This window comes from Protopterus annectens, chromosome 2.part0, assembly GCF_019279795.1.
Source record: "Protopterus annectens isolate FY-2018-M chromosome 2.part0, PAN1.0, whole genome shotgun sequence".
In the NCBI taxonomy this organism is placed as follows: Eukaryota; Metazoa; Chordata; order Ceratodontiformes; family Protopteridae; genus Protopterus; species Protopterus annectens.
This window is the reverse complement of record NC_056728.1, coordinates 635040272-635066530: the sequence shown is the minus strand read 5'-3', so window position 1 is coordinate 635066530 and position 26259 is coordinate 635040272. Positions and strand designations below refer to the sequence as shown.

General features: G+C 43.1%; 1 protein-coding gene across 1 annotated transcript in view; it reads right to left on the bottom strand.

The window, feature by feature from the left end:
- The window catches only part of NCBP1 (nuclear cap binding protein subunit 1), a 2903332-nt gene that overhangs the window by 1879828 nt on the left and 997245 nt on the right, over nucleotides 1-26259 (bottom strand). The window contains exon 10 of the mRNA XM_044060340.1: nucleotides 9684-9753. Coding sequence (XP_043916275.1) covers nucleotides 9684-9753 — 70 coding nt within the window. The remainder of the gene's footprint in view (nucleotides 1-9683; nucleotides 9754-26259) is intronic.

Below are 26259 nucleotides of genomic sequence, written 5' to 3'. Positions count from 1 at the left end.
GTTTATGCTTAAGTGGTCTGCCCGGATGTTGTTGATCCCTGGTAGGTACTGGGCTATTAGGTGTAATCCCAAAGAGGAGGCTGTCAGCCAGAGGTTCATGGTTAGCCTGCACAGAGGGTAAGATTGGGTGCCTCCCTGTTTGTTGATGTACCACATCATTACTGTGGTGTTGTTTGTTTTGATAAGGAGAACCCCTGGCCTGAGATGAGGTTTGAAGGATGTCAGAGCCTTTTGTACTGCCATCATTTCCTTCTGGTTGATGTGTAAGGGAAGGTGCTGAGCATCCCAAAGCCCTTGGGTGCACCTGCCTGCTAGGTGAGCACCCCAAGCAATGTCTGAGGTATCGGTGGTGATGGTTTGCCAGGCTAGGCGGAGGATGAAGGGAAAACCCTTGTTCTTGGCACACGCCCCTTCCCACCACAGAAATTCATTCCTTATACAGGGGATCAGGCGGAGAGAGGTCTCTAGTGGCTGAGATTGCTGACACCAAAGGTTCTTTAGATAACACTGAAGTTTTCTCATGTGCAGCCTGGCCAGAGGAATTAGGAGGATGCAAGATGCCATGTACCCAAAGGCCTGCAGGAACTTCCTTGCAGTGAGGTGACTTTTAGAAGCCAGCTGGGTAAAGGAGAGAGGCAGGAAGCTCTGCTTTTCTAGGGATAGGAAGGCCGTTTCGGATGCTGTGTCCAGCACTGCTCCCTAGAAAATGATCTTCCTGGAGAGTGTTTGACTTGATTTCTTCTCGTTGATGGTGAACCCTAAGGAGGTTAGGAGGGTTTTGACAAAGAAGGTCCTGGAGCAGCTTTCTTTCCACTCTGCCTGAATGAGGCAGTCGTCCAGATAAGGGTAAATCTGTATATTTCTCTGTCTGCAAAATGCTGTGGTCAGGGCTAAGCATTTGGTGAATACCCTGGAAGAGTAGATATGCCAAAAGGTAGCACAGGGAACTTAAAGTGTTGTGAGTCTGCTCTGAAGCACAGGAATTTTCTGCAACCTTATGGGGATGTGGAGGTAGGCATCTTTTAGGTCTAGGGTCACTAACCAGGCATTTTTTGTCAGCATAGGCAGCAGATGCTGCAAAGTTAACATTTGTAATTTGGGGACCACTAGGGAGGTGTTCAGAACGGATAGATCCAGGATGGGGCGCCAAGTGCCCTCTTTTCTAGGAACAAGGAATAGTCTGGAATAAAAGCCTTTGCCTGTTTGATCTGAGGGGTCAGGTTCTACTGCCTCCTTGAGATATGAGAGTTTGGACTTGTTTAAATGCCTCTGCCTACTGATTTGGAGGTAGGTCTGGGTACCCTCTTGGAATTAGAAGTTTGTTGAAAGAGAATTTGTATCCCTGAAAAATGATCTTTAAGACCCATTGGTCCTTTGTAACAGAAAGCCAATTTGATTTGCAGAGGGAGAGCCTTCCTCCTAGCTTTTGGCGAGTGAAAGGAGGGCATGGGGGGGGGGGGGGGGGAGTCACAGAATTTTTGCATAGTGGGATGGCTTAGAACTCCCTGCCTTTAGAGTAGTGGTCCACTGTTTGGTTCTCTGCTGTCCCTGGGATAGGGGGGTTTGGGGGGTCTGTCCCTGCGGGGTTTACTTTCCCCCTGTCTGCTAGGTGAAGAAAAGGACCAGTGCTTAGAGGTAAAATTCCTGCTGAACCTAAGAGGCTGTATCTGTAGGAAATCTTTTACTGTTTGCATAGATTTTGCTTTGCTTTGTCTTCCATCTTTTTAAGCACCTCTTCTGATTTTACTCCAAACAAGCGGTCCTTATCCAAGGATGCATCAATTAATTTAGACTTGACATGATCAGGAAGAGGTTGTTCCTTCAACTATGCATGTCTTCTAATGACAGATCCTGACACTGCTGCCCTGCTTAAGGCTTCTAGGGCGTCATATCCACAGTGCAAAGAGTGTTTGGCCACTTGACAAGTAGAGTGCAGTAAATCTGCTAACTCTTTCGAACTGGCACAGTCAGGAAAGGTTGAAATATTTTGCTTTAGTAGTTCCAAAGTGTGTTGTTGATATTTTAAGATATGGAACTGACAGCTGAGTGCTCTGAAAGCCAAGCTTGCAAAGGTATATATGTTTTTAGCCCATCTGTCCAGCGCTCTGGAATCCTTGTCAGAAGGAATAGGATTTTTAACAGAACTAACCTTAGCTCCTTTAGGTCCTTGTGTAATGACCTCCGGGTCTGCAGCAGGATTTCTGCACAGGTATTTGTGAGAATCCAGTAATCTAATACCTGTCAGGTTTACTGGGAGCAGGTGGGAGGGTGTCGGAGGCTAAGTTGGATTCATGAAAATCATCATCCACCACCTCTAAGATAGAGGGGGATGGCCAAGGGTCTGTGCTGGAGCAGGTCTAGAAACTCAATTAGTCTTTTCTTAGACTGAGGGGAAGTCCTGGGATTCCCAGTGGAAAAGTTACCTGAGAGGGTGAAGGGTTTCCCTAAAGGAAAGGTCTTCTGGTGGGGAGGCAAAAGGAATGGATTCCTCTGCATATGAATCCTCATAAGCAGTCAGAGGTGGTTGTTCCTCTTCAAAATCTGAATAATCACATTCCTCAGAATCCTGTTCTGTCAGTATTTCAGGAGAAGGGTGTCTTTTCCTTTTAGAAGTTGTGGCCTGACTGCCCCTGATAACGGAGATAAGATCCTCCTCCATTTTAAGCATTTGGCCTTGGGGTGATGGAGCAGGAGTAAGATGGTGTAGAGGTAGATTTTCTATGAGTGGCCTGGCTTCTAGGCCTAACAGTATCCATCGGTCTGAGAGAAATGGTAGTAGGGTGAGAAGACATTGTTTTTTTTTTTGTCTAGATTCGATAGTGTGAAAGGCATCCTCAGAAGCCGGTGCCTGCGTCGTGACTCTGGACCCAACCAAGGCAGAGACAACCAAAGGCTCGGAAGACTAAGAAGATCTCTGTGGCATAGCGGACTCCAAAAGGGTCTTGGTAGAGGGCCTGCGTACATATCATATTTGGCATCAGGGGGCTATGAAAGCGTTTCACTGAATTCTGGAGAACTGACGACCTGCTTAGCGGTAGAGTCGTCGGAAGGCTTGGCCTTGTGTGGTCTCTGTCTCTATCTTTATCTCTATGTTTTTTTGGAATGTCTACGGATTGTTGGCTGATTGACGCCATTTTGGAATGCGAAGACGGAAGATGAAAATATCCGTTTACAATAAGGGCTCTACGACTAATGGTTCTCGCGTTAAATGGGGCACAGAACCGGCAACGTGGGACATCGTGGTCCGGGCCAAAACAAGTGAAACAGTATGAATGGAAGTCTCGGTGTGGGATCTGCTTTCCACAGGCAAGACAACTGTTAAGTTTCTCAGACATCAGTTAGTGCAAGAAAAAAGGATCTCCAACGCGGTACTTAGCTTTAGACATTTTCAGCTGTAATTCAAACTCTGGTAGCGACTGACCAGCAAATTGCTTCTGCTCCATGGCAAGAAAGACTAGTGTAATGGCGTTGGCTGCCTTGCTTTATAGCACTGACGACCTGACGTCAGTCAAGCAGCAGCAGCCGACACAGAAAAACATTGATTCTGGTATTCGGGCCGGCCAAGGGCTACCACAGTAGGGATAACCCACAGGTGATGACTGCAACAATGAAACACAAAGGACACTGTACCGTTCTAACAACTCTCCCAAGTAAAAACAGCCCAATGTTTTATAACCAAAAGAATTTGAAGGTTTAAAAGATCTGTTCTTATCTGGACAAAAAAAATTCTCACCTTATTTTCTTGTAACCTAAAGACTTCTGTGAGTAGGTCTGAGCCACGCCTTCTAAGCTAAATCAAGCCCTGTTCACTGCAACCTCCTCCTTCTCAAAAAGACAGATGCACATCAGTTAACACCTGTTTGAAAGACCTAGTTATTTCCACAGCCTGATCTAGAAGGGTGGACCACAGCTGGGACATGTGAAAAGTTCAAGGACTTAAACACTAATGTGACACAACAAATATCCTCTTGCTTATGTCCAAAGTTTTGGACTTATCTGCTGGCAACAGGAAAAGGTGCTGTGGACTCTGGGACATATGCTGTCACAAATTCTGTCACAGAATACATTCATGACATCACTCTACCTGGATGGGAGCAGACAGCACTGAAACAGAATCCAAATGTTTTCATGCAAAAATAAATTGCATCCCTTTAGGACAACAGACACAGAAGAGATGAACCAAAAAATATAATTTAGTACCTTTTCTTGGGAGACTACACGGAAGGAATAAGCCACTGCATAAACAATTAAAAGACTCTGAAGTTGAGGTGGGGTGGTTCTCATTCACTATAGGGCATCAGGGTAGAAGGCTTTTGTGTGGAGACATGCGTGAATGGGTGTACCTTCGTTGAAGGTTATGCGTCAGGGCTGGCAAACTCGGCACATAAAAAATCTACTGCCAATCATTAGCGGACCGGAGTTCCGCTGTGGCGACCCCTAACCGGGAAAAGCCGAAAGACACAAACAAACTAAAGCTACAAGCTGTTAATCCATCTGAAAGTCCTGTGTCAGATTTCATCCTTTACTACTTACAGTTTTTGTACAAGTCACCCCTGAATAGGGACACTTGCATCAAGTGTACTCACCAGTTTGCCAAAACAACTTGTCAGCTCAAAAAAGGGGGCTTCTGCTACCTCTAAAATTCTCTTACCCATTGGAAAAGATCAACAATGGCAATCTTCAACCCTCTGCTCCAACAAGGGCAGCCCATGCTCAACTAATGCCTGGTGGGAGAAGTGAAAGACACAGTGTGTTATCACCTGGAAAACGGCAGAAATGTATGCATAAGTTATGTCTAACCCAGTGGACACTTTCACAGTCCTGTCCAACAGGATCACAGGCAGTCTACAACTCTCACTGAGGAGAATCTCAGCCTAGAGAAGGAAGCATGCTCCTAGAATCCAAGTTTAAGCAAAGAGCCTTTACAAAGGAATAAATGTGTTTCTCTGGGTAAAAATAACTGGATGCTCTGCTGCTTGAATGTCGAGAAATGGGAGGCCATCACAGCAAAAGACTGAAGAAAGATGCCTTTTGCAGATGCATAGCCTTTGAATTTCTTGCTTTCTCTCACTGAACTCTGGCCAGAGATTGTATGCAGTTCAACCTCCTACTGACACTAAGGCTGATCCCCTTTCCAAGGATACTACCTTGCTTAAGGCAATTCAGGACTCCAATTTTTTTTAAACCTTCTTCTACTGAAAGCCAAGCTGAAATGATACTTGAGGCAATCTTTCATTTTGTGCTCTTCCCTATGGAAATGACAATGGTGCCACTGCAAGTCTTGGCTAGTGTTGTGATAGCTATGGGAACCCTTCAAAAGTTTAGATTTTCAGGAATCTAACATTGGATCTTTCCAACAGTTTAATTCCAACATCAGTGTCAGTGATACGAAAACACAACAGCCTCTAACTTGGTACATTTCACAGCTTGCACTGTAAAGAACATGTGCCACTGCAGGTTGGTCTTTCCTAAATGGAACAAGCTGGTGAGTCAAAAGGAAATCACAACAGCCACCCATTACACAAAGCTTTTGAAAACAGACTAAAATGCAGTCATGTAAAAGACAAGAACACTTTCCTTTATCTGAGACACTTTGGGATAAAACTGCTACACTAAATATAATTTTTTTCGAATTAATGTGACACAATCTTAAGGATTCTTGTATGATCATTTCCTTCCCATGTTACATGGTTTACATTCTGAGACTTTCTGAGACTTTTACATGCCAGTAAGTCTATACTTGTTTTACAAACAATTAACAAACAATTGCTGGAAATGTCGCTAAAATGCTTTGTGTGACTGGAATTGTGCTCACAGTATGTAAAATGACAAATTTAAAGAATTCATAAAACTTTGAGAATTTAGACTTTTTCTGAATTTACTATATTAATGGTCTTCCATTATCACAAAAAACGTATTAATACAAAACTGTAATAAAATGGATGCTCCTTTACTTAGTGAATAGTACAAGCTAATTAAAAAGGTTTTAAGTTAAGTTTCTCTTCTTAGGTAAATTTTGTCACAAAAAATGCAAATCTGCAAGGGCAAAGATAGCAATACAGATAAACTTATGATGTCTGCTACTTTCAAGAGTGCAGCAGTTTATTTTGAGTTGTTACAATCAGACATTTATAACTTTGGGATGAACGAGGTCTGCTTTTTTATTTATATGTTAAACGTTATTTGAACTTCAGATTTAACATAGTTCAACCACTATGATTGAAATGCACAGTTTTGCCTGACTCCTTTCTGTTGCTCATTCTCCCTATTACCACCCACTCTACAAAAAGACAGGAGTAGCTCCTTCACCAAATTTATAAGTCTTCCTTAAGTAGATGCTAGAGACGCTGAGACTGCTTCAGAAACTGAAAACCTTGGCTCAGCACTGCCTGCACTGATACAGCCTCCTCTAGAGTCCAACAGTGTAAAATGCAGCCATAGCTAAGCACACACATAAACATACCCATAGATGAAACAGCTTCACTTGTAAATGGCAGACAGCACCAACAATACCCAAAACTGATGTCTGAAAAAAACAGGAATTGCACTAGGAATGTCCAAGACAACCACGGAAAGAATAGATGTAAAAGACTCACCCAAACATGCTAGGATCTCAGAATGTAGATACACTGTACAAAGCACTCACAGGGGTAATATTAATCAGACTTCTTTATAGGTTCAAAGGTACTCAACCAAGTTATTGATCTGTAAGGATCTTGAGAAGCTTAGCTTTACATTCACAAGGTAATTTTAGCACTTATATTTTGCATGTGAATATTCTTAAGATAAATTCAAATATGCTGATAAAATGTCCATCAGATGCAAACAGATGTTTATGTTCAATATGATAAAGATACCTGCCAATCTTCTGAAATGTTTCATGGTCTACAAAGAAACCAAATTCTCTGTTTTACTTATTTACAATTTGAAAACCAGGTAGGTGAGCTGGTCTACAGACAATTTCAGTTATGCCCCCTGTCCAACATACAGTAGTAAATAGCACATTAATCAATAAGCCATGTACAAAAGTAAGTACAGAAACATTTTCAGTATTTACAAAACTTATAAAGCAATATGCATAAGATCACAGAAGACAAACAAGCTGTAAACATCAGCTAGTTTTTCTCAAATAACAAGTTTAACTAGGCCTGACCAATGAGTTGTATGTCTTTGATCAGGTGTACTGATACATGTGAATACAAAGCTTTGAGAACTGCTAAACATGAGGATTAAAGAAGTGTTGTATTCCATAACATGGTACCATAGCTTTTCATCTTTGGCAAAAAAAATCTAGGTTTACTCAATAGAAGAGAGAAAATCCTACTACACCTATTAATTTAAAACATAAAAAGATGGCACATGACTAACTAGACAGACTTGGGAAGATATACTACAGAAGAAACAGCAAGAAAATACAGCCATCTACATCTTTACAGGTCTGCTGTCAGTAGAAATCACAACCACTGCTGTTGCAACAGGTACTAAATGAGGCAACTGTAACCAATCTAAGAGCTATTTTCAAAGGCAGTGGAACTGTGACAGTTTTAAGTTAAAATCAAACACCTAGGGATAAACTCTAAGATAATGGCTAAGATAACATGTCAGATGCCAACACTTGATCAGAGTTACGTCTGTTACTCCGACAGCAAGTCTTGGAATTTGGGCCCCTGATACAAGCCAAGCCTGTTTATAGATTGGTCTTACACCTAATTAAGTCATTTATACTGAGACAAATGCAGTCACAAAGGCAGAATGTCTCACCCTTGCATCACAAACTTCAGAAAACACAACAGGATAAGCAGTGTCCACAAAACTAAGGTTCTTCAAAAAATAAATCCAAATCAGCCAGTCTGCACCACAGAAAACAATTTAGCGCTTTCATCTTGGTTAATACCAAGACTTCATCAGAATAAAAAAACACACCAAGCAAGAGCTTAAATATACTTGATCAATTAACCACTTAATTAAATAATTAGAAAAAAGTATGTTCTTTTAAAAAGACATACCTCAATTTTATACAATAAATTCATCTGGTCAAAGCCCTATACTTTAAAACTGGGGCTATAGACAAGGTTTCATTATGACCAGGTTCAATGAATGAACAAATTAAAAATTGCCATTTTAATTCACATAATTCGATATCCAATTCCCACCAGCCCCCTCTTAAAGATCTATGTACAACTTCTAAAATACCAAATCTGAACTTTTTAAAATTACACATTCCAATGAGTGTCTAAACAAAGCATTTTTGTCATTTTTATGTAGGATTGCATAAATACGTTTACAAAGCTGTGTCTCTCTCTTCCCTACATAAAAATGTTTACATGAATCACATACAGCCAAGTAACCTAAACCTTTTGTTGCACAATTCCCTGGTTTAAAAAACACCGGGTGAGCCCTATTTGGTAAACAGATTATTTTTTCATCCAAAATGTATTTGCAGTATGAGCAACCACAACATTTCTTAGTTCCTTTCGCAAATGGATTTTATAGAATGATGCTGTGGTCAAACAAATATTTCAGATTCTTACTCATTTTGGTCACAAATTTCGGCTCTTCCCCAAAATTTTTAAATAAGTCAGGGTTATTCCTAAAAATAGTCCAGTATTTTAGCATTACAGCTTTAACTTCTTTGGAACCTTTTCCATTCAAAATGACAAAAATGCTGTTTAGACACTCACTGGAATGTGTAGATTTTAAAAAGTTCAGATTTGGTATTTTAGAAGTTGTACATAGATGTTTAAGAGGGGGCTGGTGGGAAATGGATATTGAATTATGTGAATTAAAACAGCAATTTTTACTTTGTTCATTCTTTGAACCTGGTCTTAATGAAACCTTGTCTATAGCCTCAGTTTTAAAGTATAGGGCTTTGACAAGATGAATTTATTGTATAAAACTGAAGTCTGTCTTTTTAAAAGAACATACTTTTTTCTAATTATTTAAGTGGTTAACTGATCAAGTATACTTAAGCTCTTGCTTGGTGTGTTTTTTTTTTTAATTCTGATGAAGTCTTGGTATTAACCCTGACAAAAGCGCTAAATAAATTTGTTTTATGTGGAGCAGACTAGCTCATTTGGATTTATTTCTTGAAGAACCTTGGTTTTGCTCACTGCTTACCCTGTTGTGTTTTCTGTCATTTATACTGACAGCAAGTCTTTTAAAATAGGGCCAGATGTACAACAACAATGCAATCACACAGACCATGTGAAATCTTAAATCCTTAACGTTCAGTGTGACATTCTTGTATATATTGATAAGACTGGAATGGTCTACAGGCAAAACAAATCTAGGACATTAAACATTTTTCGATCCCACAGTGGTGGTGCTGCTGTAGCGTTGTCGCCCCACAGTAAGACACTGTCCGGACCAGTTTGATTCTCAGCTAGAGCGACTTCTGCGTGGAGACATGCATGAATGGGTGTACCTTCGTTGAAAGTTGTGCGTCAGGGCTGGTAACTCGGCACGTAAAAATCAACTACCAATCATTAGCGGACCGGAGTTCCGCTGTGGCGACATCTAACCAGGAAAAGCCAAAAGACACACACACATTTTTCGATAAAATTTTAGCTTGAGTGAGCAGCAAAAATAAAGTCAAACCATGCCTCTTAGTGGTTTTCCACCAGAAAGTGAACCACTTAAGGAAAAAAATATCAATATCTGCAAACTAAAAATAATCCACCTACCTCTTCTTGGAGGTGAGGCTTATCTGCTGTCCAAACCTGTAACATTGGAACATGCGTCTTATGTCGTCTTCTAAAGGGAAAAAAAAAATTTTAGCTAATACAATGTACCTATTTTAATACAAACAGATATTCACTTACTGCATAATCAATATCTACCACTGCAAGGGACAAAAAATTCAATGCAGCAACAGGTCTAGTATGAATAATTGTATCTCGTTTGATCAACTCACAATCTTACCCCATCCAACGTCTTGGGAACTCACTAGCCAAAACATTACTGTTTTGCAGGGCGACAAGCCTCCCACCCTACCCCCTGGACACCTGGGTAACACCAGACAACTCCACACACTAACGCATAGATCACACAAAATACACATACTCAGAAAAACACAAGCTTTGCCCTCTTCTTCAGGTCTGGTGTCATGACAGGATACTGGCAATCTTTTAGCTTTGATGCACTGAGCGTCAATCATCTCTGTGGTGACAAACAGTAGGGCTACCAGCATAACATACCTAAAACACTTCTCACATTTCTCAACTATCTGGTTTCTGACCACTGCATGTGCTAAAATGGCACTGACAAAAGAACTACTGCTCAAAAACCCTGTTAAAAGGGTGACTGATTTTAGATAATTACAACATGAAAAGTCACAATACAAGTAACACACACACACAGGACAGCAGGCAGCTTCAAGAAATCGTCTCACCACTAGCAGATTCAACAGTTCTTTGTTAACCCATGTTAAAAAAGCACTGGTTGTAGCTCTGCTCAATGAGCAGTCTGCATAATCTTCATTTAAGGTACTACTAACATACTATAAAAGAAAATACATATTTTTAGTAACAGTTAAGTTAAATTGCTTCAGTGTGACATTAAAATTGGCTTAACTTTTTTTTTAATTCAAAAGGTGTACTGATAAACTTGTACAAGCGTGTTGCAAATGTTAAGTAACTATTGCAAACTAGTCAGCATATTGTAGGCAGATGCAGCTTGAAATACTGTTAAAAATACATTGAGTATGTATCGAAATGTTCAAAAAATACCACGTGAATGAAACAAAAGTTATGTACTTACCATAACAACAGATCAGTGATGCCCTGTTTTTGCCTGGCTCAGCCTTTGGAATATGATCAGGCCTTCTCAACTTTAAACCTTTGGTTCCAGGGCTCTGACTTTTCCCCCCATCCATAATTCCCTCTCAGCCATCAAATTACCTGAGATCAAGTTTGTCCCATGTAAAAATATGCCTAATAAGTAATAAAATTAGAGATAGATAAAAAAAATAATTCAACAGTAAGGGAAGAATAAGGCAGAGATAAGTAGACTTCATTAGATACTACATGTTCTCCAAGGAGCTGAAGGTGATGATTTGGAAAGGAGATGGTGAAGGGATGTTGAACCAGCCGAAAATAGAACACAAATTATAATAAGTACATAAGTTTTGTATCCAATGTTGCCAATTTTCATCCGATTCAACTTTTGGGACAGAATCCCTAGCTACATGATTGTCTGGCTGGGCTTATGAAAGGATGATCCTGAGAAAGTACAGTTGTGTACACTTACCATAAATGTAGATGCTCGAGTGTATTCACTGTTGCAGTCATTACATTTGGGTAATCCGCTGGCAGGTTGCCCTCAGTCGGCCTGAATTCCAAAGTCTTGGATCCTGTGTCCGTTGCTGTCTTCTCTTCCATGACGTCAGGTCGTCAGGGGTATAAAACATGCAGCAGACGCCATTTTCTTTAGTTTTTCTTGCCCCATGTCAGGTGCCCCCAAAAAGGTAGCATTATTATATATATCTATATACAAGCATCAATATAAACTTTACCTTCATCTACAAGCAAATACAGCACATAGGTTATAGAAGACAGAGAACGAAAGATAAACTGTAGAATGAAAGGGGGATGGCGGGAGGGTAACCTGGACTGCAACAGTGAATACACTAACATCTACATTTATGGTACGTGTACACAACTGTACTATGTTCTTCGTGTTTCACTGTTGCAGTCATTACATTTGGGTAGAATCCCAAAGCTATGGTTGGGAGGCTGGAGCTAAACAGCATTAGGTGTGGCTATAAGGCCCTGCAGCACTGCAATGGCAAAGCCTGCCCTGGACTTGGGGTAGAGAGGCAAATGGTACTGCTTTGTAAAGGTGTGAACAGAACTCCAAGTAGCAGCCTCTAGAATGTCCTTGGTTGGGACCCCTCTGAGAAAGGCTGCTGAAATAACTGCAGCTCTGGTGGAATGGAACCTAATGCCCTTGGGCACAGGTTTACCATGGTGTGAGTAGCAGAAACGGATGCAGTGGCTTATCCACTTTGAAATTGTGTGCTTTGAGATAGCCTTTCCTTCTGGTCCTGCAGCATGTGACACTAGTAATTGATCAGTTTTTCTTAGAGTTTTTGTCCTGCTCAAGCAGAATCTTACCTGTCTGTGTACATCCAAGGAATGCAGAATTCTCTCTCCTTTATTCTGCGGATTTGGATCACAAGTTGGCAGATGGATTGTTTGATTAAGAGCCACACTGGAAACCACCATAGGCATAAAAGTAGGATTTGTCCTCAGAGACACCCTGTCTGGGTAAAATATGATAAAAGGCTCTACAGCCATGAGGGCCTGTAGCTCTGAAATCCTTCTTGCTGAAGTAATTGCTAGTAACAGGGCTGTCTTCCATGATAAGAACTTTATATCAGCGGTAGCGGCTGGTTCAAATGGAGGCAGAGTGAGCTTTTCCAACACATAATTGAGGTCCCATGCAGGTAAAGGTGATCTTCTAGGAGGCCTTAGGTTTTTGGCTCCTCTAAGATACTGTTTTAGTAAGGGATGAGAAAAGATTGGTGGCTCTGTATTGTAATGAGCGGACATAGCAGAGGTATGGATTTTGATTGATGAGAAAGATAGGCTTTTGTTAAGCATCTCAGTTAAGTATTGTAATATCTGAGGAATATGTGGTTCTGCTGTATCAGTTCCTTGTGCTGGGGATTCCAAGCAGAAAATCTGTTCCATTTGTCAGCATAAGATTTTCTAGCATTAGACCTTCTGGCTTCCAAAATGACATCCATTACAGCTTTACTGAGAGGTGTCGTTGGTATGATTACCTGATTAGCCATGCTGCCAGGTTCAGAGTCTGTAGTGGATTGTGCAGGATCTGATTGTTTTGCTAGGACAGTAGTAGTTGTCTTTGAGGCAAGGTCAAATCTGGGTATTAAGACAAGTTCCTTAGGATTGGGTACCAGTATTGGTGGGGCCAGTCCGGGGCAATTAATATCTTTGGCTTCTCTTGTCTGACTTTTAGGAGGGCCTTGGGTAGAAGAGGCAGAGGAGGAAAGGCATAAACTGACATGTTTTTTAAAATGAAAGATAGGGCGTCCACTTTCCATGCTTGTCTGTGCAAAGTCCTTATGCTGAATCTTTTCAGTTGATAATTTTGAGGAGAGACAAACAGATCTATGTCTGGGCTCCCACATTTCTCTGTTATCATGCTGAATACTTGTGGATTTAGTTTCCACTTGTGAGGATCCATAAGGTTTCTGCTTAAATCGTCTGCCAGAGTGTTCTGTTTTCCTGGCAGGAATTGAGCTTGAAGATTTATCTGGAAGGTCAAAGCTGTGTCCCACAGTGCCATGGCTAATCGGTAAAGGGGGTATGAGTGCGTGCTCTCTTGCTTGTTTATATACCATGACTGTGGTGTTGTCCGTCTTTAAAAGTAGTTGTCCTGGATGAAGTAAGTCCTTGAATGCAGTTAGGGCATTTTGAAGGGCTAGCATCTCTTGCTGGTTGATATGTAGGTGCATTTGGTTTGGTGCCCATATGCCCTGAATCCATTTTCCTGCCATGTGGGCCCCCCCCCCAGGCATAATCTGATGCTTCTGTTGTTAAGGTTTGGATGGCAGGGTGTAGAGTGAAGGGCCGTCCCATGTTTTGGTGACAGGCCTTTGCCCAACGTAGAAACTCCTGTTGCAGGCAGGTGATGAGATGAATTATTGTTTCCAGACTGCGTGAATGTTGACTCCATAAACATTTTAGATACCACTGAAGTTTCCTCATATGCAGTTTTGCATATGGAATTAGCAGAATGCAGGGTGCCATGAAGCCCAGAGCCTGCAGAATTTGTCTTACAGAAGACTGGGTTTTTTGTTGCCATCAGTTTGAAGTAAGTAGTCAGTTGCCTTTGTCTGGTGTGAGGTAAGCCGTCTGGGCAGTTGTATGCAAGCTTGCACCCAGGAATGTTCTCTTTTGAGAGGGTATCAATTGATTTCTTTTCATTTATTGTGTACCCTAGGGATGCTAGAAGCCTTTTCACAAATGTTAGGTGTCGTAGAAGAGTGTCCTTGTTCTCTGCTTGAATGAGGCAGTCCTCCAAGTAAGGACATATTTGAATACTTTTGTCTGCAAAATGCAATTACTGGTGCCAGGCACTTTGCAAAGACCCTGGGGTGCAGTAGATAAGCCAAAGGGCAGTGCAGAGAATTGGTAAAGCAGTAAGCCAGCCTCGAACCAGAGGTATCTTCTGCATGACTGTCTTATTGGGACATGCAGGTATGCCTCTTTCAAGTCTAAAGTCACCAGCCAAGCATTCGTGCCCAGCATGGGCAGAAGCTGTTGCAATGTGAGCATTTGGAATTTTGGAACGTCCAGGTATGTGTTCAAAATCGATAAATCCAGTACTGGCCACCAGGCCTTGTCCTTTCTGGGTACCAAGAAAGTACAGTTGTGATCCTACCATAAATGTAGATGTTAGAGTATATTCACTGTTGCAGTCATTACACTTGGGTTATCCTGCTGGCAGGCTACCCGCAGTCGGCCTGAATTCCAAAGTCTAGGTCCGGCATTGGTTGCTGTCACCTCTTCCCTGACGGCAGTGCGCCAGGGGTATAAAAGATGCAGCAGACGCCATATTCTTCAGTTCTTCTTGCCCCAGATGTCAGCTGCCCCCAAACTGGTAGGCTGAAAATTATGCCAATAGGTATGCATGCACAAAAATAAACATTTTCTTCATCTACAAGCAAATACAACACATAAGTTGCATAGGATAGAGAAGTATAGATAAGTCCCAGCAAAGAAAATGGGGATGTTGGGTGGGAAACCTGGACTGCAACAGTGAATACACTAACATCTACATTTATGGTAGGTACACAACTGTACTATGTTCATAGTGTTTCACTGTTGCAGTCATTACACTTGGGTTGAATCCCAAAGTTGAGGTTGGGTGGCTGGGTCTAAATAGGATTAGGAGAGGCTATAAGGCCCTGCAGAACTGCAGTGGCAAAGCCTGCTCTGGATTTAGAGTAGAGAGGTAAGGGTAGTGCTTGGTAAAAGTGTGCACTGAGCTCCAAGTTGCAGCCTCTAAAATGTCTTTGGTTGGTACTCCTCTGAGAAAGGCTGCTGAAGTGGCTGCTGCTCTGGTTGAGTGAGGCCTAATGCCCTTAGGCACTGATTTGCCATGTTGTGAATAGCAGAAACGAATGCAGTGGCCTATCCATTTTGAAATAGTCTGCTTTGAGATAGCCTTTCCTTGTGATCCTGCAGCATATGCTACTAAGAGTTGCTCAGTCTTTCTGAAAGCTTTAGTTCTGTCCAAGTAGAAGCGTAGCTGTCTGTGTATATGTCCAAAGAATGCAGGAGTCTCTCACCCTTCTGTGGGTTTGGATAAAAGGTAGGCAAATGAATGGTTTGGTTAAGGGCTACACTGGACATTACCTTAGGCATAAATGTTGGGTTCATCTTCAGAGAAACCCTGTCTGGATGGAAAATTATAAAAGGTTCCACAGCCATGAGTGCCTGTAACTCTGAGACTCGTCTTGCAGAGGTTATTGCTAGGAGCAGAGCTGTTTTCCTAGATAAGAACTTTATTTCATCTGTATTGGCTGGCTCAAAAGGCGGCAGTGTGAGTTTTTCCAAGACATAATTGAGGTCCCATGCAGGTATTGGTGCTCTCCTTGGGGGTCTTATGTTTTTGGCCCCTCTGAGGTACTGTCTAAGCAACAGATGTGAAAAAATTGGTGGTTCCGTATTGTAATGAGCTGAAATGGCAGAGGCATGGATTTTAATTGATGAAAAGGATAGGTCTTTGTCCAGCATCTCAGTTAGGTATTGTAAAATCAGAGGAATATTTTGTACAAACGTGTCAATTCCTTGTGCCTGGTTCCAAGCACAGAATCTTTTCCTTTTTTCTGCATAAGATTTTCTGGTACTGGGCCTCCTGAACTCCAAAATAACATCCATCACTGCTTTTGAGAGAGGTGTGCTCTGAATGGCTACATTATCCGCCATGCTGCCAGATTTAGGGTTCTGAGTTGGCTGTGCAGGATCTGATTGTTTCATTGGGTCAGTAAATGACGAATTAAAGGCAATGTCCAGGCTGGGCCTTGAGACACGCTCTTTAGGATTGGGTACCAGTGCTGGCGGGGCCAGTCTGGAGCAATCAGAATCATTTTTGGCTTCTCTTGTCTGACCTTTATGAGTACCTTGGGGAGGAGAGGCAGAGGAGGAAAGGCATATACTGTTAGGGTTTTCCAGCTGAATGAGAGAGCATCCACTTTCCATGCTTGCTTGTGATACGTCCCTGTGCAGAATCTCTGTAGTCGGCAGATGTGAGGGGAGGCAAATAGATCTATGTCTGGGCATCCCCATTTCTTTATTATCAAGCTGAAGATTTGTGGATACAGTTTCCACTCGTGGGGATCCATAAAGTTTCTGCTTAGTTAGTCTGCCAGAGTATTTTTCTTTCCTGGCAGGAACTGTGCTCGCAGGTGTACTTGATAAGTCAATGCTGTGTCCCACGAAGTCATGGCTTGTCTGCAGAAAGGTTAGGAATGAGTGCCTCCCTGTTTATGTACCACATGACTGCAGTATTGTCCATCCTCATCAGTAGTTGTCCTAGATGGAGCAGATCCTTGAAAGCTGTCAGGGCATTCTGAACAGCTAGCATCTCTTTTTGATTGATATAAAGATGCCTTTGGCCTGTGGGCCATGTGCCCCGAATACATTTTCCTGCCATGTGGGCCCCCCCAGTCATAATCTGATGCATCTGTTGTTATTGACTGCCTGGTTGTGGGTAGGGTGAAAGGCTGTCCCTTGTTGTGGTGACAGGCCTGTGCCCACCACCGAAACTTCTGTTGCAGGCAAGGAATGAGGGTAATTAATGTTTCCAGGCTGTGACAATGTTGAGTCCAAACACTTTTTAGATACCATTGTAGTTTCCTCATATACAGTCTGGCATATGGAATTAGCAGAATGCAGGATGCCATGAAGCCCAAAGCCTGCAGAATCTTTCTTGCAGATAACTGGGTCTTTGTTGCCAACATTTTGAAGTAAGAAGTCAGTTGCCTTTCTTTGTTTGGCGTGAGATAAGCCATCTGGGCAGTTGTATCTAAGCTTGAACCCAGGAATATTATCTCTTGAGAGGGTACTAGTTTTGATTTCTTTTCGTTTACTGTGTACCCTAGGCAAATTAGTAATCTTTGTACACACGCCAGATGCTTTAGTAGAATGTCCTTGTTCCCTGTTTGAATAAGGCAATCGTCCAAGTAAGGATATATTTGAATTCCTCTGTCTGCAAAATGCAATTTCTGGTGCCAGGCATTTTGTGAAGACCCTGGGCGCAGTAGATAAGCCAAAGGGCAGTGCAGAGAATTGGCAGTGCATTGAGCCAGCTATGAATCTGAGATATCTTCTGCAAGATTGTCTGATTGGAATATGCAGGTATGCCTCTTTTAGGTCCAAAGTTACAAGCCAAGCCTTCTTGCCCAGCATGGGCAGAAGCTGCTGCAGAGTCAACATTTTGAATTTTGGAAGTATTTAGAATAGACAGGTCCAGTATTGGTCTCCAGGCTTTGTATTTTCTGGGTACCAAGAAAAGTCTTGAGTAAAATCCTTGTCCCTGCTCTTGCTATGGTACTTGCTGAATGGCCCTCATGTCCATGAAGGATGAAACTTGTTTTTGTGCCTCTGCCCATTGACTGTGTGGCAGGCCTGGCATACCTTTTGCCCTCGGCAGGGTGTGAAAGTGGAACCTGTAGCCCTGGGACACTATATTCAAGACCCATTTGTCCTGGGTGATTATGTGCCAATTTTGAGAAAAAAGTGCTAGTTTTCCTCTTAAGGGGGCTGCCAAAAGATAAGTGCTTGGGGTTGGCAGAGGAAAGTCATTGGGACGGTTTCCTGTATGGCTGAGATTTGTCTTCACCGCTTTTGGAGGTAGAAGCGCCCCAGTGTTTAGGCCTGTATGAGCCCTGGGGCTGGGATCTGCCTCTGGGGCGTCTGTATCTGCCTCTTTGTGGCCTGTCTGACACTGGAAAGGGCCAATTCTTAGTAGGCCAGTTCCTGCTAAATCTGGGTGGCTGTACCTGTAAGAAATCCTTTACTGTTTTCATAGATTTCGCTTTGTCCTCCATTTTCTTGAACAGGCAGATTCTGTTCCTTTAACCAAGCATGCCTCCTAATGACAGAACCCGTAAAGTACAGTTTTGTACCTACCATAAATGTAGATGTCCAAACAGGATAGCATCTGCAGTCATAACAAATGGGTTGTCCTGTCGTCAGGCAGCCCTTCGGTCGGCCGGATTTCAAAGTCTGGGTCTGGCCTCGGCTGGTGTCGCACTTCACCCGACGTCATCTCTCCTGGTCTTCGGGTATAAAGGCATCAGCCGACGCCATTTTCCTCAGTGTTTCTTGCCCCAGATGCCAGTTGCCCTCTTGGAAAACTAAATTTTGGATAAATGCCAATGTTTCCAAAAAAAATAGTAGGCAAACACAAAAAATAAGCATGTATGTACATATATACAAACAAATACACCATAAGAGATCCCCCCCTAGCTAGCTATTAGGAGGGTAAGTACCCTAGGAGTACCACAGAGGGGAAGGAGGGTGGGTAATCCTGACTGCAGATGCTATCCTGTTCGGACATCTACATTTATGGTAGGTACAAAACTGTACTATGTCCTTCAAGGATGCATCTGCAGTCATAACAAATGGGTAGAATACCATAGCCAAACTAGGGAGGAGGAAGGAGAATTATGGTGTAGTTAGGATCCCTTGCAAGACAGCAGTGGCAAACCCTGCTCGGGATCTAGAGTATAGAGGTAAGTTGTAATGCTTGGCAAATGTATGCACGGAGGTCCAAGTAGCCGCCTCAATAATGTCCTTGGTAGCCACTCCTCGTAAGAAAGCTGTGGTAGTGGCTGTAGCCCTTGTAGAGTGAGGTCTTATGTTCTGTGGAATTTGCTTTCCATGGTAGGAGTAACAGAATCTTATGCAATTTCCTATCCATTTAGAGATTGTCTGTTTGGAAATTGCTTTTCCTTCCCTTCCTGTTCCATAGGCTACTAAAAGCTGGTCAGTTTTTCTGCTACCTTTGGTTCTGTCCAGGTAGTAGCGTAACTGTCTATGTACATCCAAGGTATGCAGCAGTCTTTCCCCCTTGTTCTGTGGATTGGGAAAGAAGGTAGGTAGGTGGATTGCCTGGTTTAGAGATACTCTGGATACCACCTTAGGCATAAATGTAGGATTAGTTCTCATGGACACTATCTTGATGGAAGATTAGGAAGGGTTGTACTGCCATTAAGGCTTGTAGTTCCGAAACCCTTCTTGCTGAAGTAATTGCCAGTAGGAAAGCAGTTTTCCATGATAGGTGTTGAAGATCTGCTGTTGCTGCTGGTTCAAATGGAGGGAGTGTCAATTTTTCTAGCACAAAGTTCAAGTCCCATGCTGGTAATGGTGGTTTCCTAGGAGGTTTTACATTCTTGATTCCTCTGAGGAACTGCCTGAGTAGAGGATGTGAGAAGACAGGGGGATCGAAGCTGTATTCTGCAGAAATAGCTGATGCATGTATCTTGATGGAGGAATAGGACAGGCCTGTATGTAGAAGCTCTGCCAAATACTCCAGGATGTTAGCAATGTCCATCTTTGACACATCTTTTCCTCTTTCAGTACTCCAAATGACAAACCTTTTCCATTTTCCTGCATAGTTCCTTCTTGTTGAAGGTCTGCAGGCTTCAAGGATAATGTCTTTCACCCTTTGGGATAAATCTGGGTGAGTTGCTGTTATGTGATGTTCCAGGCAGTGAGTTGCAGAGTTTTTAGGTTTGGATGCATGATGTTGTAGTTGTTCTGAGTTAACATCAAGGGCATCAGAGGTAGTGTCCACGTTCTCCCCCGAAACATGCTCCTCAGCAATGGATACCAGTGTTGTCTTGGCCAATTTGGAGCTATCAGAATTATCCTTGGACGTTCCTCTTTGATTTTCAGTAGTACCCTGTGCATCAAAGGAAGAGGTGGAAATGCATATGCTGTCAGGCCTTTCCAACTGAAGGATAGAGAATCCACCTTCCATGCTAGTGGGTGGTATGTCCTTGTGCAGAATTTCTTGAGCTGGTGATTGAGTGGGGATGCGAATAGGTCTATTTGTGGCATTCCCCATTTCTTTGTGATGGCCTTGAAGATGTCCGGGTGTAGCATCCATTCGTGAGCATCCAAGGTGGTTCTGCTTAACATGTCTGCTAGGATGTTTTCTTTTCCCGGTACAAATATTGCCTGTAACTGGATGTTGTAGCTCAGAGCCATATTCCAAAGGTCCAGAGTCATTCTGCATAGGGGGTATGAATGAGTGCCTCCCTGTTTGTTGATGTACCACATGACTGTGGTGTTGTCCGTTCTTATCATTAAATGGCCTTCTTTGAGGAATGGTCTGAAATTCTGGATTGCTAGTTTTACTGCCAGCATTTCTTTTTGATTTATGTGCAGGTGCAGCTGTTCTGGAGTCCATAATCCTTGTATGCATTTGTCCAGCATGTGTGCCCCCAGCCTAGGTCTGAGGCGTCCGTTGTGATGGTTTGGCTTGCTTGAAAGTTGTGGAAGGGCAAACCTGGGTTTGACTGGCATGCTTGAGCCCACCATAGGAACTCTTGTTTCAGGCATGGTATTCGTGGGATTTCGGTTTCTAAGCTGTGCCTGTGTTGAGACCATAAATTCTTCAGGTACCACTGTAGCTTTCTCATATGCAGTCTGGCATGGGGGACCAGGATTATGCATGATGCCATGAAGCCCAAGGCCTGCAGTACTTTTCTTGCTGTTAGTTTGTTCTGCTTTGTTAATGCCAAGAAGTAAAGAGGGAGTTGTTCTTGTTTTTCTGCAGTTAGGAATGCCATCTGTTTTACTGTGTCCAATTCCGCACCCAAGAATGTTCTTGTTTGGGATGGTATCAGTCTTGACTTTTTTAAATTGACTGTGTATCCCAGGGCTTGTAGTAAGCAAATGACTTTTTGTAAGTCTTTTGTCAGCTTGCTTTTGTTGTCCGCTTGTATCAGGCAGTCGTCCAGGTATGGATAAATTTGGATTCCCTGTAGCCTGCAATGAGCGATTACTGATGCCAGGCATTTTGTGAATACTCTGGGCGCAGTAGATAAGCCAAAGGGCAATGCTGAGAATTGATAATGCTCTGATCCTGCAAGAAATCTGAGGTATCTTCTGCAATTTGGTCGTATGGGGACGTGCACGTATGCCTCCTTGAGATCTAGAGTAACCAGCCAACACTCCTTGCCAGGCATGGGAAGAAGTTGCTGTAGAGTCAGCATTTTGAATTTTGGGACAATGATGAATGTGTTTAAGATGGACAGGTCGAGAACAGGTCTCCAACTTTTCTCTTTTCTTGGTACTAGGAAGAGTCTGGAGTAGAATCCTTTTCCCTGTTCTGTTAGTGGTACTCTTTCTACAGCTCTCATCTTTGTTAATTGAGCTATCTGCTTTAGAGCTTCTGTTTTTTGATTTGGGGGTAGGTTTGGCATTCCTCTTTTTACTGGTAAGGTGTGGAAGTGAAACCTGTAGCCTTGGTCTATGGTCTGCAAAATCCACTTGTCTTTTGTGATATAGTGCCAATTTTTTGAAAATAAAGCTAACTTTCCGCCTAAAGGTGCTGCTATTTGTTCCCTGGTAGGCGGTGTCAGAGCCAAGTCACTGTGATTGTCCTGTTGCAGTGGCAGTGGTTGTGTCTGTGCCTCGCTGATTATTGCCTTGCCACTGGCGTCCTCTATAGGCACCTCCTCTGGATTGATTTCTGCCTCTGGCACGTCTATTCCTGCCTCTCTGAGATTTTGAGGAGTCTGGAAAGGACCAATTTTTGGAAGGCCAGTTCCTGCTAAACCTTGTGGGCTGAACCTGTAAGAAATCCTTAACTGTTTGTACAGATTTTGCCTTCTCTTCCATTTTCTTCATTACTTGCTGAGTAGGAATACCAAATAGACTGGCCTTATCCATAGGAGCATCTAACAGCTTTGCTTTAACATGATCCGGCAAGACCTGTTCTTTCAACCATGCATGCCTTCTTATAACTGTGCTAGTCATGGCTGATCTAAATGAAGCCTCCAGTGCATCATAGCCACATTTTAAAGAATGGTTACTAACCTGCTGAATGTTATTCACCATTTCTAAAACATATTTCTTATCTAAGGAGTCATCAGAGGACAGTTTCTTAGTTAACTGATCAAGCATAAACTCTTGGTATTGGATCATATGAAACTGACAGTTCAAAGCTCTAGCTGAGAGAGTAGCAGAGGTGTAAACTTTTTTCCCCCATCTCTCTAAGGACCTGGATTCCCTTTCAGAAGGGAGAGGGTTTTTTGCTGAGGTCGAAGCTACTGCCTTAGGTCCCTGGGAGATAGTCTCAGGATCTGCAAGTGGGGCCTTGTATAGGTGGTGATGAGTGTCTGGTACCTTGTAATACCTATCTGGTTTGGCAGGGGCTGGAGGTAAAGTATCAGGAGCAGTGCAAACATCATTAAATGCATCATCCACAACAGGCAGAACTGGAGGTATAGCTAAGGGCCTATGTTGTGGTAAGTGTAGAAAGGTCCTAAGCCTTTTTCTTGAATCTGAGAAATCTTGTCCCTGCCATTGGAATTGTTCTCTCATGGCATGTAAGGTTTCCCCAAAGGAAAATTCCTCTGGTGGAGAGGCCGAGGGAATAGATTCTTCAGCATCGGAATCTTCATAAGTAGAAAAAGGAGCTTCTGGATGGTCTGTAATGTCTGAATCATCCGAAGAATCATCTGAGGACACTGGCTCTGGGGGCACTGCTCTAGGTCTCTTTTCTGGAGGCTGAGAGGCCCTGTCTGGGTGAGATTGGGATCCCCTAATTAAAGAGATGAGATCCTCTGCCAAAGTAAGCATTTGTGAACTGGAACTGGGCCTGTGTGAGGGGGTCTTAACAGGCACTGATTTTGCAGTTTTGGCTGCTTTAGCCCTGGCAAAGGCCTTAATAGACATGGCTGCAGGAGGCCTAGCAGCACCACGTGCTGGGGTAGAGACATCCAAAGGGATGGTGTCTGATAAATCAATAGGAACCACATTAGTAGGCAAAACTTCAGAGGCCGATTCAACTAGGGTAGCAGGAGCCTCTGTAGTAGTCATGGATTCGCTGAAGATTGACCCGTTTGCTCGGTTTCGCCGAAACCGAGACACTCATGGTTTGCTTAACCGTGGTTTCGCCGAAACCGCGGACCGCGAGTGTCGGTCTTTTCTTGCGTTTTAACAGTTTGAGTAGTCGGAGGATCCGGCGGCATAATGTACGCAAAATCTGAGCCGAAAAACTGTTCAGCGAACTCCGACCGACGCCTAAGCGTCGGTTGAAGGAAGCACAGGCTAAACAGGCTGCTACGTCGTGGTCTGGGCCTAAACAAGGTAAGCAGTAAGAGTGGAAATCCTTATGAGGTATTTGTTTCCCACAAGTTAAACAATTATTGACTTTTTCTGACATCGGCTGAGGTAAGAAAGAGTCCCCAACGGGGTACTTAGCTTTTTAGAAGTCTTCGAAGTAGTATTCGGTAGTAGTAATCTCTGGATCTGACCGACCGGCACTTGCGAACAGCTTCTGCTTCGGGCGCCACGCGGCAAGAAAGACGGAGGAAAATGGCGTCGGCTGATGCCTTTATACCCGAAGACCAGGAGAGATGACGTCGGGTGAAGTGCGACACCAGCCGAGGCCAGACCCAGACTTTGGAATCCGGCCGACCGAAGGGCTGCCTGACGACAGGACAACCCATTTGTTATGACTGCAGATGCATCCTTGAAGGACATCTGCAGCCCTGCAAGAGGCCTCCAGAGAATCAAAACCACACTGCAATGTATGCTTTCCCACTTGTTCAGTTGCATGCAATAAATCCTGCATTTCCTTATTTTCTGCACAATCAGAATTTGACAATATTTTCTGTTTTAGCAGTGACATTAAGTATTGCTGATATTTAAGCATACAGAATTGACAATTTAAAGCCTTCATAGCCAAAGTAGCTGAAGTGTAAACCTTTCTTCCCCATCTGTCTAGTGCCCTTGAATCTCTATCAGAGGGGATATGTTTTTTTGCAGTAGAAGCCTTGACACCTTTAGAACCCTGAAAAATAGTTTCTGGGTCAGCAGCAGGGTTTTTATAAAGAAATCTGGAACCCTGTAGTATCTGCCTGGTTTAACAGGGGCAGGAGGTAGAGAGTCAGGAGAAAGTCCAGACTCTGAAAATACATCATCTACAATGTCTAACACAGGAGGAATAGCCAAAGGCCTGTGCTGAGGTAGTAAAAGAAAATCTCAAAGCCTTTTCTTAGATTCTGAGTAGTCTTGGCTCTCCCAGTGGAAGTGCTCCCTCATGATAAGCAGGGTTTCTCCAAATGAATAATACTCAGGTGGTGAGGCTGAATGGATAGATTCTTCAGCATCAGAATCCTCATAAGGAGGAAGAGAGTATTCCTGTTCAGAAGAGGAGTCAGAGGAAATGGAAACCCGATCTGAAGATTCATATTCTGTCTCTTGCCTAGGCCTCTTGTCAGGAGGGGGATGGGAACCCCTGATCAAGGTAATTAGGTCTTCGGCCATTTTGAGCATCTGTTTTTTAGGCATGGTAGTCTGTCCAGGAGAAAGCTGTCCTTGTTTCTTTATCTTCAGAACTGCTTTAGTCTTTGCTTTGGAAGCTGAAGTAGGCTTTACATATAACTGTGTAGGTCTGAAAACACCCTCAGAAGCCAATGCCTGCTCAGCGGCTCCAGACCCATCTGAGGGAATAGTTTCTGAGTGTCCAATACCTTGAGTTTCCAGAGGCCTAGCTGGCTCCACGTGGGAGTAGTCAGCGGCCTGTGGCTCTGAGGTAGCGGGCGCCAGGGGCTGCAAAAGCGCCTCACTGAGAACTGGCGAACCGGCGACTGGCTCGTTGTCGGTTTTGGACCTCGGATGCCTGTCCTTTACTTTTTCCTTGCACTTTTTATAAACTCCGGTCGTCGGCTGTTCCAACGGCATTATATAATTGAATCTTCGGCCAAAGTAATGAAAGGCAAAATCGAACCGACACTTAATAGTGGGTTGATTAAATCTAGCACAAAACCGACAGCTAGCAATGTTGTGATCAGGGCCTAGGCAAGGAATACATTAAGAATGAAAATCCTTATGAGGTATTTGCTTCCCACAAGAAATACAATTGCTAACTTTTTCTGACATCGGACTGGAGCAAGAAAAAAAGTTTCCCCAATGGGGTACTTAGCTTTAATGAAGACTTCGGATCTGAAATTCGTTTTTGAAAATTTCAGGAGTCGGCCGACCGGTAATTGCGAACTGCTTTTGCTTCAGGCACCAAGCGGCAAGAAAGACTGAAGAAAATGTCGTCTGCTGCATCTTTTACACCCCTGGAGCATTGTCATCAGGGAGGAGAAGACAGCAATCGACGCTGGACCTAAACTTTGGAACTCAGACCGACTGAGGGTAGCCTGCCAGCAGGATAACCCAATTGTAATGACTGCAACAGTGAAACACGAACATCTGTAGAATGACAGGGGGATGGCAGGAGGGTAACCTGGACTGCAACCGTGAATACACTCGAACAGGAAGACTGCGGGTAGCCTGCCAGCAGGATAACCGAAGTGTAATGACTTCAACAGTGAAACACAATGAACATCAGTCTTGAGTAAAAACCTTGTCCTTTTTCCTGTTCTGGTACCATCTGAATGGCTCCCATATCCATGAGGGACATCACCTGTTTGTGCCTCTGCCCATTGTTTTTTTTGGCAGGTCTGGCCAACCATTTGCCATTGGCAGAGTGTGGAAATGGAATCTGTATCCCTGTGATACGATGTTCAGTACCCACTTGTACTGGGTCATTAACTGGCAATTTTGAGCAAAAAGTGCTAATTTTCCCCCTATGGGTGCTGCCAAAAGATAAGTGCTTGGTGTAGGCAGAGGGAAGTTATTGGAATTGCTTTCCGTAGGTTTGCGCTTTATCTCCTCCAGATTTGGAGGTGGATGCGCCCCATTGCTTTGACCTGTATGAGTCTTGAGCCTGCTACCTGGAACCCTTAGGGTGTCTGGATTTGCCCCTTTGAGCTGTCTGACACAGGAAAGGACCAGTTATTTGTAGTCCAATGCCTACTGATTCTAGGTGGCTGCACTTGTAAGAAATCTAACAGTTTGCATAGACTTAGCTTTGTCTTCCATTTTCTTTAAAACCTCTTCTGCCTTAATTCCAAACAGAGAATCATGCCGTAAAGGTGCATCTAGTAATTTAGCTTTAACATCAGGCAAATTTTGTTCCTTTAACCAGGTATGC